Source organism: Letharia columbiana (genome assembly GCF_014066305.1).
Source record: "Letharia columbiana isolate WasteWater2 chromosome Unknown Sc0000018_s1, whole genome shotgun sequence".
Lineage (NCBI taxonomy): Eukaryota > Fungi > Ascomycota > Lecanoromycetes > Lecanorales > Parmeliaceae > Letharia > Letharia columbiana.
The window spans coordinates 556163-567771 of record NW_023501059.1 but is presented as its reverse complement, the minus strand read 5'-3'; the positions used below and the strand labels follow the sequence as shown (position 1 = coordinate 567771).

General features: G+C 50.6%; 4 protein-coding genes across 4 annotated transcripts; 1 reads left to right on the top strand and 3 right to left on the bottom strand.

Moving 5' to 3' along the window:
• Window positions 1–80: 80 nt before the first annotated feature.
• On the bottom strand, window positions 81–1804 carry HO173_006306 (uncharacterized protein; the record flags this gene model as incomplete). The annotated part of the gene is made up of 5 exons (XM_037308217.1): window positions 81–438; window positions 552–865; window positions 925–991; window positions 1067–1286; window positions 1432–1804. 5 exons carry the CDS (start codon window positions 1802–1804, stop codon window positions 81–83), a joined length of 1332 nt encoding a protein of 443 aa, XP_037164991.1.
• Window positions 1805–2560: 756 nt separating this feature from the next.
• On the bottom strand, window positions 2561–4097 carry HO173_006305 (uncharacterized protein; the record flags this gene model as incomplete). The annotated part of the gene is made up of 3 exons (XM_037308216.1): window positions 2561–3889; window positions 3945–3995; window positions 4053–4097. The coding sequence occupies 3 exons, from the start codon at window positions 4095–4097 to the stop codon at window positions 2561–2563; spliced, it is 1425 nt and encodes a 474-aa protein (XP_037164990.1).
• Window positions 4098–4345: 248 nt separating this feature from the next.
• On the top strand, window positions 4346–6237 carry HO173_006304 (uncharacterized protein; the record flags this gene model as incomplete). Its single annotated transcript, XM_037308215.1, has 3 exons — window positions 4346–5500; window positions 5556–5776; window positions 5829–6237. The coding sequence occupies 3 exons, from the start codon at window positions 4346–4348 to the stop codon at window positions 6235–6237; spliced, it is 1785 nt and encodes a 594-aa protein (XP_037164989.1).
• Window positions 6238–8014: 1777 nt separating this feature from the next.
• On the bottom strand, window positions 8015–11175 carry HO173_006303 (uncharacterized protein; the record flags this gene model as incomplete). Its single annotated transcript, XM_037308214.1, has 6 exons — window positions 8015–8671; window positions 8762–9537; window positions 9792–10201; window positions 10397–10494; window positions 10561–10600; window positions 10649–11175. The coding sequence occupies 6 exons, from the start codon at window positions 11173–11175 to the stop codon at window positions 8015–8017; spliced, it is 2508 nt and encodes an 835-aa protein (XP_037164988.1).
• Between the last annotated feature and the right edge of the window lie 434 nt (window positions 11176–11609).

The following is an 11609-nucleotide window of genomic DNA, read 5'->3' as shown; positions in this document are numbered from 1 at the left end:
CCTTAGCCTGAGTCTGATGTGTACTCCAGAAAAGACAATTCGCCCGCAATTCAAACCCACCCACTCCCCATCTCACCCCTTCAGATCCCCTTCGCCTTCGCATACCCCGGATAAACATCATACATCCCCGCATTCACCGCCCCCAACTGCGGACACCCGAGCCCCGCCAGATTCCCCGAGATGCTCTCCGCCAGCGGCTGCAGCGCCGCCGTCACATCCTCATACAGCGCCGCGACCGCCGTCGGCGCTTCCGCCTGCACGAGCTGCAAGATGAAGCATTCGAGGTTGTTGCCCTGGGCCAGGGTGGCGCCGTCGAAGACGCCGTCGGTCAGGTCGGACACGTCGAGGCCGGTGAAGGAGTTTGGGGTGCCGGTGTTGCCGCCGATGGAGAGGAGGCGCGGGTCGAGGAGGCCGAAGGCGAGGACGTCGAGGATGAAGCTGGTTGGGGGGGGGTCAGGTTGGGTTCTTTGGAGACGATGTAGCAAGGTGGATGAATAGATAGCTGGATAAATTGGGGTTTATGATGGGGGGGGAGGGAGGGGGGTCCTTACTCAGGGAGAGTATATGGATCGCTAAGAGGACGGCGGTAGAAATTGTTCGGGATGCGTTCCCAGCCCGGGGTGTATTCAAATGCTCCACTTTCGCCAGTGACGGCGAAGAATGTCATGAAGCTCGCCTTGTCGAGATAGCCTGATGGATACTCGGCTGAATGGTTGGCCATCATGCGGGGCGGGAAGGCGTAGCCGGCCGGGGAGACGAATACGCCGGCGAATTGGGGGAAGAAGAAGTCGGGGTTTGTGGCGACGGAGTTGTTGAATTGTGCTTGGCGGAAGGGGAAGAGAGCTGCGTATTGGTCCGGGGCGGGCTTAGTTCGTGTTAGCTATGGGGGGCATCTGGATAGCTAGATGTTGGGGTGAGGCTTGCCGTGTTTTCCGGGAGAGCATCGTAGTATTCTTGGAATCGGTCGACTTGGAGGAGGTAGTCGTTTCCGCTAGAGGATATTAGAATCCTGAAAAGCTTCGATATGTACAATGGTGGTGCCAAGAATTTTAAGAGAGACACTTACACGACATACAAGTCCCCACGTGTTGGAGAGGTATCTGCTTCGTAATTGTTGTGAGAGTCACTCAAGCCAGATGGAGTTCCGAGGAGACCGACTCCCAGGATTTCTTCGCTAGTAGCCGGTCCTCCGATGGAAAAACCGGGGTCCGTTGAGATAGAGTCGCCATCAAATGCGGTGCCGTATACTGCAAGAAATGTACCGATGTCGATACCCATTCCGTATGCTATGTAGACGTCAGTACGGTTCCAGAGAATTTTGTCTACACGGCGATACGGGAAGTAGATAGAGGGCGCAAGGAAATGGAGTGTTCAGATACGGGGAGACTGCTATGCAAACTCGAACAATCCATCGGAATGAGATGGACTTACCAGTGTTCACAGCAGAAACGATAGTGGGGATATCAGCAACACCGTTGTGCGGAAGATACCCATGGTTCGCCAAGGCATTGAGACCGGGGCAAGGACCTCGCTGATCTCCAGCTCCAGGGGCAACCCAGGCATACTCTCCAGTAGTGGAGACATGCTGGGAGGTGGGGTCAAAAGTAGTCTGACGCTTCAGATCCTTGTTCTTGGCTAGATGAGGGCATGCTGCTTGATTTTGTTTTGCTAGGTGAGGGCATTCGCCGGACCTTTTTGCGAGTTCCGTCAACTCCTCAACGCCTTTAACACTTAAATGTGGGAAGGCAGTGACTTGGATGGCTGAGAGCGCGAAGAAGACGAAAGGTAGCTTGGAGATCATCATGACTTCTCGTGAGCAGTGATTGAAGGTGTGTGGCTTTGAGGACTGTCTCTAAGGACTGATGATGGATGTGATGTATTTAAAGAAGGAAAGGTGGGTGGCAAATCAGGGATAGAATGCTGGTCCCCAGAATGGAGACGCTCGGTGCTGAGAAGTTAAGCATAAACTCGGAAGAAAAGTGTTCAGTACATTACAATGGACCATGTCCTTTGCCACATGACGCATCGAATATTGCTCCGATACAAGACATGATGCAATGCAGCCCAGTGGACATGGATCTATTCCCTTGCTTCGGGATCGCACCCAAATCCGGGAGTGTAGAACTTGCCGGTATGGACTTAATTGGGAACTGGGTCATTTTTATTTGCCCAAGATTTGTGGGACAGCGGAGATACCGAGGGGGTAGAGATGGTAGGATAGTAACGTGCGTGGAATCGCCGCCACGCTGTGTAGTCTGAAGCTACACCTAAGGATAGGTGAGATGTAAGACGAGTTTCTCGGAAAGCCTATCAATCTCGCATGAAAAGTGTGAAGGACCCGGTACGAGTTGTGATTGATTGAATGATTGAATGATAGATCTAAGATCTAAGCTCTGTGACGGGAAATGCAGCGCTATGCAATGCGTTGAAGCAGCAGTGATCCACATGGCGTTAATGTCGTCTATTTCCCGCCTTTGCCTTCCAATTTTGGGAAAACGCCAAGACTTTTTTCGTACAAATCTGTGGAAGATTTGCAAGCCATACTCCAATTGGTACATTTCTAAACAGGCAGAGGGAAACTGCCTGCCCAGTTGGCAATCTCTTTCTTCAACTCCTTCATTGGTGGCAACTCGCCTCCGGCAACTTTGGCCTTGAAATCTTTCAGTCGATTCGCCTCCTTTGGTAAGCTCTTCTGCACATCCTTAGCAATACCTATGCAAGTAACAATGTAGTTAGCGATACGCTTGAAGTCCTCTTCGCCCATGCCGCGCGTTGACATTGCCGGGGCTCCGACGCGAAGACCACATGGTGTGAGAGCTGACTTGTCCCCTGGAATCGCATTCTTGTTGCATGCAATGTTCACCTGCTCAAGGACAGCTTCGACACGCGCCCCGTCAAGAGAGTGCGCCCGTAAGTCAAGGAGAACCATGTGACTGTCTGTGCCGTCAGCGACGAGTTTGTATCCTAGACGCTTGAACTCTATCTCCAGGGCCTTGGCGTTGCTGATGACATTTTGCTGGTACTGCTTGAATTCTGGAGTCCGAGCCTGCTTGAGCGCAACAGCTAGGGCTGTGATGGTGTGATTGTGGGGTCCACCTTGGTGACCAGGAAAGACGGAAAAGTTGATAGGACCTTCGAGATCATAGAGTATTTGTTTACCGGTCTTGGGATCTGACTTTCTTACGCCCTTGCGATAGAATATCATCGCTCCTCTTGGGCCACGAAGTGACTTGTGTGTGGTCGTGGTGACAATGTCGGCGTATTCAAAGGGAGAGGGAATGACACCTGCGGATATCAAGCCAGAGATATGTGCCATGTCAACAACCAGGTAGGCGCCGCAGAGATCCGCTATTTCACGCATGCGTTTGTAATCAATCAGACGGCAGTAGGCGGAGGTACCGGCTACTAGAACCTTCGGTCGGTACATGAGTGCGTTCTCTTCGAGCGTCTCGTAGTCGATGATACCAGTCTCAAGATTGACACGGTAGGGGAAGGTTTCGAAGTATGTTGATATCGCCGAGATTTTCCTTTGCGGCGTTTGGTAACCGTGACTCAAGTGTCCACCATGCGGTAAGTCCAATCCCATCAGTCTCTCGTGCGGTCTCATTATGGCCTGGTATACTTGCAGGTTTGCGGGGCTACCACTCAAAGTCTGCACGTTGACGCCCCACTTCTCGGCATCAAGGCCAAAAGCTTCCAGTGCTCGTGCTTGGCAAGTTAACTCAATTTGGTCGATAAATTCATTGCCTCCATAATATCTTGCTCCTGGGTAGCCTTCGGAGTACTTGTTGCACATGGGCGAGCCTAGTGCATCGAAGACGGCTCTGGACGTGAAGTTTTCGGAGGCAATAAGAACGATCGATTCGCGTTGCCGTTGAATCTCTTTCTTCTAAGAGACGGCGCGTTATATGACATTCTGTAGTAGGGCAAGGGCAGTGACGAACCATTATGGCAGCGATTTCTGAATCGGTCTCCACCAAGGACTTATGCATAAGCTGGAGTGGCGGTCAGCTGATGGAGCGTTGAGATTGAATTGGACATGGGAAACTCACGTCCTTGTGGGACTCTGGCAACGCGTATGCAGCCGTGGAACCCATGACTGAATGCTAGCTGTGCGATATCTTGTTGAGTCAACTAGAAGTTGGAATGGAATGGAATGGAGAAGAGCGTTGAGAGAAGTGAAGAGCTGAAGGCTACGGGATGTAAGATAATCGAGTCTCTGTCGATATCGGCGCTAATGCACGGACGGAGTTCGGAGTTTGATACGGACCGACAGTCGGGGTCGACTCTCCTGCTCTAGTTGGCAAAAGTCATTCTCTCTACTCTCCCATCTGATGTGTTCCCCATGTTCGTACTTCCATGCTCGACGGGTCAGCGACTTGCAGCTTCTCCATTGCGGTCCGGCACTACTCATCAATGGCAGGCTCTTCGTATCACCTCATTGCAACAGCAATGGAGCACACCAATTCCTCACGCGAGGTCTTTACAAACAGAGGCTACACAAGTTAGCCATGTGCCTTTTCGCAAGCAGTTGAAAGACGAGGCGAAGAGAAAGCGGGATGCTCAGAGACTTGATGCCGTACGGGGGAATACTCAGGACACCTGCAAGAATAGCAATGATTCGAGTTCGAAGAAATGGAAGTTGACCGTGGGCCTTGAGGTACATGCACAGCTCAATACTGAGCGCAAGTTGTTCTCAGATGCAATGACATCTGAGGATTGCGCGCCGAACGCCCATGTTGCCGTCTTTGATCTCGCTTTTCCTGGAACCCAGCCAGAATTTCAAAAAGCTACCCTCCTCCCAGCCCTGCGTGCTGCTCTAAGTCTCGATTGTGAGATTCGTCAGAGGAGCCAGTTTGATCGCAAGCACTATTATTATCAAGATCAGCCTGCAGGCTACCAGATTACACAATACTATTCGCCTTTTGCAGTGAGCGGAAATGTCCATGTCTACGATCATGATGGCATTGCGCCTGAGGATGGAAGAATCGTCAACCTTGCCATCAAGCAGATTCAGATGGAGCAAGACACAGCGAAATCAAATCTACAGCCACCCTCAACTACTCTGCTGGACTTCAATCGTGTCGGACATCCTCTGATCGAAATCATCACTCATCCTCAAATCCATCACCCTCAGACTGCGGCAGCCTGCGTCAGAAAGATACAGTCCATCCTACAAGCTGTGAATGCTGTCACAAAAGGTATGGAACTGGGAGGGTTGAGAGCCGACGTCAATGTCTCCGTAAGCCCTCAAGGTAGCGAAGCGCTGGGCCAGCGCACCGAGATCAAGAATCTGAACAGCTTCAAGGCTGTTGAGCATGCCATCACTGCAGAGAGAGATCGGCAAATTGCAATACTGGAGTCTGGTGGATCCGTAGAGGGGGAGACTCGTGGATGGACGCTGGGAAGTACCGAGACCGAGAAGCTTCGTGGGAAAGAGGGCGAAGTGGATTATCGGTACATGCCAGATCCGGACATAGCACCGCTCATTATTGACCAAGTAAGCCTCAGCCGTGATGCTATTGCCCTGATGCTTGCTAAGTCGACGATGACAGGATCTCATCGATCACATTGAGAGGACTCTTCCCAAGCGTCCAGACGAGATAATCGCAGATCTTATGACCGTCTGCGAGCTGACTATGAAGGATGCAAAATCCTTGATGTCCCTCGACAATGGTGAGCGGTTAGACTATTTCGACACTGTGAGGACAATGTGGGCCTCCGAAAAGAACGATCCCATCTCAGCTCCGCGTCTCTCCAAAATTGTTGGAAATTGGTACGTCTTCGTCATCCAGATCCCCTAATTGATTTTGACATCTTGCCTTAAGGGTCCTTCACGAACTTGGTAGTCTTCTCAATGCAGCCAATGTTCCCTTTTCCCCAACAATCGTTCCACCTAGGTCTATGGTTTCCATTCTCCAGAATTTGGATGAGGAAAAGATTACGGGAAGTACAGCGAAAAGACTCCTTGCAATGTCATTTGACGGCGACGAACGAGACGTAAACACGATCATCGACCAAGCCAATTTGAGCCTGCGACGTCTGTCCCGGGAGGAATACATCATGATGGCGCAAGCTTTGCTTGACAAGGATCCTAAGAAAGTTGAACAGATTCAAAAGGGGAAGCAGCTTGGGAAGCTCAAGTTCTTCGTCGGACAGATGATGCGCCAGGGGTCAGGGACAATAGAAGCTCAAAAGGCCGAAGCCGTGCTCAAGGAGCTTTTGGGTCTCCAGTAACAAGCCATCAAATGCCCAGAGAAATACCTTGGCACGTTTCATCACTGCTGAGACTGAGACAAAACCCCCAGGTCGCTTGCTCAGGATCCAGAACAAGGATCAATTGCAATCTTCATAGACCTTGCCAATGTTGACCGTCGTACCGTCAGGACAAAGACGCTAGTCCTTTCGACCGTGGTGGAGTTCTAAAAGAGTATGCTACGAGTTTACACTCGCATACTAAACGAATGTTAGGGTAACACTTCCGCACCCTCAGCCTTCTTTGACGACCGAAAACTCAGAAATTGACGTATTATCAGATACCAATATACCTTGATATCAAGACTTGGTCACTCACTGCTTGATCTTGTCATTTTAACAATATATAGTCAAGCGTTCACTATTTTTTGCTACAAATCCCTCACTGCCCTTACCATTCGTCCCTTTGTTTCTAGGACCGACCACGATAAGGGTCAAAGTTTCTCCTAGTTGACAGAACCATTTTTTGTTTTGCAGATCATTATTATCACGGAAGCCAAGCGCCTTGACTGTGCCTTCTACTGGGGTTCAGGCGTCCGCCGTACGATAACAACATATCACGAAAGTGACTGTTAGGAATCCGCACTTCAAGCGAGGTGAGCCTATCGGGTACCAGCAGGTAGGAAGTAGCATAGGGGACAAGGTGAGAATTGTAGTGGGAGCCTTAGGGAATTGGGGCGCAGTGGTGGCTGTGTTGGCGCTGCTGGATGCGGAGATGGGTGGGAGGCCGGAACTGCTTGAGGTGCTGAGGGATGGCATGGTTGGAGTTGGGGGGAGAATGGGATAGTAAGAGTTGGAGACGCGACTGGGCGTTTTGCGAGCGGGGATGGTGTTGTTTGGTTAACAGCTACGTATCCCATGATATGTAAGGGTAAATTGACTTCGATATCCTGATGTGAATGTATGTCACTGGTCTTAGCTTGAGGGTCTTTTGGGTTCGAACTGGCCGAGGCCCAGCTCGATCGCCTGCATATTATTGGCCTACTTTCAGCTCTCATGATCTCTGAGTTGGCGAATCCACAGCTAGAGTGACTAGGAGACTAACAGATCCCACCATATGCCATCAGATGAGCTGACCTGTTCCAGTTCGACATGTAATTACCCTTGCAAAAATGTCAATTCTGCCAGCCCAGGACCCCATCGTGATTTGATATCTGTGAATTTGTGTGTATAGTATTATTACATTGTCCCGTATCTCGGAGCGTACAACACATTCCTGTCAAATGGGAGGATTTTCACGTTGCTACAGATAGAGACTCCGAGAAGAGTCTTTGTGTACATTACTCGTTAGAAGCAACGCCACGTCCTTCACGCTTTTGGGGGTATCATGGTGCCGCCAATGCCGGATGCATCCAAGAGTAAAGAAAACAGAGACACACAAATTGGCTTCCAATGATATCTCTGCCCGTGCATTATTTTGCGACTTTTCGAAAGTACATCGTGATGTTTATTTTACATTAGTATTGGACGATGGGTCGGAAGGAGTTCATGGCTCGACCAGAGGCGCAGACGGGATCTGTCTCGCAGTCTCGTCCATGTTTATAGCGATCAAGTCTTCTGAACACCGCAACAGGCTCGGTGGTTTGTCATTCCGGCGAGCTGGACTCCGCATCGACGATCTCTTCCCGCTTGGTTCTTTCCCCCTGACGGACGGCCTAGGACGGCGGACGAGATCTCGCAGCTCTTCGGCAGGAGGCGGCGCTTCTGCAACCACCTCATGTTCACTCCCATGATCTTGACCATTGGCACGGCGTTTGCTTTAGGAGAGGCATTTTGCCTTCTCCAGCCCTTCGACCATCTGTTCCTCGGCAATGACCGCTTGTGACGTAGGCTCCTCGGGCTGTTGGAGGCAAGCGGTGCAAAAGTACTGCTGATTTGCCTCCGTCAGGCCTCGGACGACGTCGGAAATGATAGGCCGATCTCCGGGCCTGCGTGCGATCATCTTTGAGCTGAGCCGGAAAAGGAATACCAACGGGTCTTTTCGTGTCAATCTTTGGATCTGCTTTTTGGCCCAAGCTTGTACGCCTTCGGTGTTCTTCCAAAACGGCATGCAACTTTCACAGTCGCTTGGGACAGAGGCATCCGATCCTTCGGTGATTAGGTAGCTGAGGACTTTGAGGAAGACAATACTGAAGGAGTAGATGTTAGAACTCCGTCCATGGCCGATAGCGTTACCAGGACCACCAATGGATTGCGCCGCTGCATCTTCATCTTCGTCATCATCCGAGTCCTCGTGTTCGATCTCGCCTCTTGCTTTGCGGGCCTCAAACTCCTCCATGACTTCTGGAGCAGCGTAACGTGGCGAATAACGATGGCGGGACTTGCTCGTCGTCTTGCTGTGCCCCGAGTCACCGAAGTCGTGAGCAAGACCGAAGTCCGCCCACAGAAATCGTGCTGGGTTTGGCCCTGGAGCTTTCTGGAACAATATGTTGGCGGGCTTGATATCCGTGTGGCGTATGTTGCACCCGTGGATGTGTGCAAGTCGCCAACTCAAGCATCCTCACACCGTCAATAGAACAAGCTTAAGGACAACGCGATCTCTCCGACGGTCTCGACTATCCCTGTCGTAATCGAGGCCGTTTCTGCGGTATCTGTCGAGGAGCTTCTTGAGATCAGTGGTTGCGGCAGGCTTCAGGAGGATCCCGTAGCGAGTCCCACGCTGGTAGGACTTGACGAATTGCACAATATGCCTGTGTCCAGGTTTCTTGAGCCTTGCGATTTCTCGCAGTAGATGGGCTCTTGCTTCGACGGAGATTTGTTCCTTGCAGTCGTAGAATGCATCTGTGAAAGCGTGTTGGTTCCTTGTCACACTGCCGTAGGATCCTTTCCCGTACTCATTTATATATTTCAAGGGTAGGGGCTCTTCCTCGGCAATCTTGATGTGTTCACCATCGTTCCAAGTTCGACACATAGCCCTATATTGCTCATTGGAAAAGTTCTTCGCGTGGTCGGCGTCGTCCGGCTCGAAGATAATTCTCTTGGTCTCTACCTTGAGCGGCAGATGCCTGTCATCCTTGGATTCTTCGCAAAAACAGTCGAGAAGCCTCTCCTGCTTCATTCCACGTAGAATGAGGCAGATTTTCGCCATATCTGGAATCTTTCCCACCTTCCGTAGTATGTCTGGTGACGTCGGGTTCGCGCCATTGGCTTTGATGATGGGTTCCGACCACGCATCATAGAATGCCTTTAGGATCTGGCTCGCCTGTTGTATGCTCCCTTGATCGTATATCTTGCCATCCCCGGGGTCATCCGCATTGCCAACATTCCCATTCAGATCTAGTCCTGGGGAGAATTCTTTCCATAGTAGGTATTATGTTCCAAAGCGTGTTGACCGCCTCTCTGCCTCTGACATCTGGCCGATAGCGTTGACGAAGACATAGTAGGACTTATATCTTCTCTGAACAATTTCGGAGATTCTTATTCGACGTTTCTTTTTAATCTGGAGTATCACGCAAGACTGTTTAGACCTGATTGTGCAAGTAACCGATGGTGTCTCTTATCTCATCCAATTCCTTCCAGAGACGCGCAACTTCCACTGCCCTGTTCCGAAGTCAGCTTCGATTTGGGTATACAGCCTTGCAGCATGAAGCACTTGGATTTATCAGGTATCCAGATAGAGAACGCTAGCCTGTGGCCCAGAGCTTCTTTAGCATCATTTACCCGCGATACGATGTCCTCGAAGACCGAATTGACCGATGCCTTGATTTCTTTATCGGATGTCTGCCTTCCCTTGGTGATCGCAGCGGTCCAGGCTTTGAGGGATTGAGTATTGCTGTTGACGCGTGTGATAACATCCTCAAGTAAGACCTTCTTCTTCCCGCTGTTGTGCTTCGTTTTGCTATTGTTCGCATACGTTTTCAACGAGTTGAGGTGCTGCTCGCATCTGTCGGCCAACTCGATCAGGTTGATCGGTCGCTGTGCAGGCTCCAGAGAGGACGCCATGCTCCTGCAACATTATGCTATATATTACGCCTTGCAGGGCAGAGTCTTCAACAAAGAAGCAATGATTGAGGGTTGAGAAGCTTTGAATTTGAAAGGATCTGCCGCGAATGTACAAGTAGGTTCAAGGCTTCAAGGGTGGCAAGGCGGTCTTGGTAATAAGCTCGAGATCGCTTCGTCGAGAAATCTACCATCAACAAACTCTCTTTCCGCAACGTTACGGACTCTCTTGAGCAGACGTCGTGTGAGTCCTCGTTCGCCACGAGCTAAGCCCTGAGACTGACATTCATTGACTAGGTCCTTTTGGATTTCCCCATTAGCATTGAGTTATACATGAAACTTAATCTTTCATAAATGTGAACGAACCTCAGGTATGTCCAGTTGCATAACGTCTCGCTCAGAATGGCTGGCTTTAGTTAGACTTGGCTGTGAATAACAACGACTTGGCTCTTACTGCCATCGGACTCTGCGCTGTTGCAGATAAGGCTCTTGGACCTCGACATCTGGCTTACTAGAATCCAACTGTAGTACACGCCAACCTTCGATCTCGGGCATGGTCCAGCGCAGCTTGATATTTGTCACCTCTGGGGCCGCCTTCGATGACTTCTTCTCGTCTGTTGCTGCGCCACCACTAACGCCCTTTTCCAAATCCAGATCTACTTCTGGTATCTTGGCCCTCCGCCGGCCAGCATGGCGCTGCCAGATATGTGGCATTAACTCTGTAAATGCATGGTCTGCATCTTCTAGCCCCTTCGATGCACTAGCTTCAATGGAAGCCTGGGAAGTTATAGCCGGTTTGAATTTCTTGGCTTTTGTTGGCTGTGCTTCTGGTGCATCGTCAACGACGTTATAGTCATAACCATCATCAGAAGTCTGATAGTCCGATGCGTAGTCATCGCTCTGGGAATTTGCGCTTGAATGATGAGGTCTCAGCCGTGCCGGGTCCATGACTTTTGAAGGCAATGGTGAGGAGATGGACATAGGACGAGCGTTGAACTATGAGCCAATTCGTACGGGATGACAAGGACCGGAAGTCGGAAATGCGTCTCAAGCCTTATGAACATTCATGCCAGCCATTGTGCCGCATCTCCCAACATGGATTGGCGTCTTCAGGCTTACCAAGCGAGGTGTGGCCCACTGCATCAAAGACAGGATTCGATTAGCTTGGGTCAAGCGTGCACGCCTGCATGAGACTTGCAGTCGAGAGTCAGAAAACGCGACGTATCGTTTCCTTTCATAAATCATCATGGTAGTCATCTCCGAGACCACTTGAACGGATTTGTGAGTGTTCGAGTGAGTGGGAAGGATGTAGGATGAAAATGTTGATCTGAACGAGGTAATGATTACTTTGGTGGGTGTCATATCACCTTCGATTATCCAGCCCGCTTGTCTTGGGAGAGCTTCCGGTTTTAGTG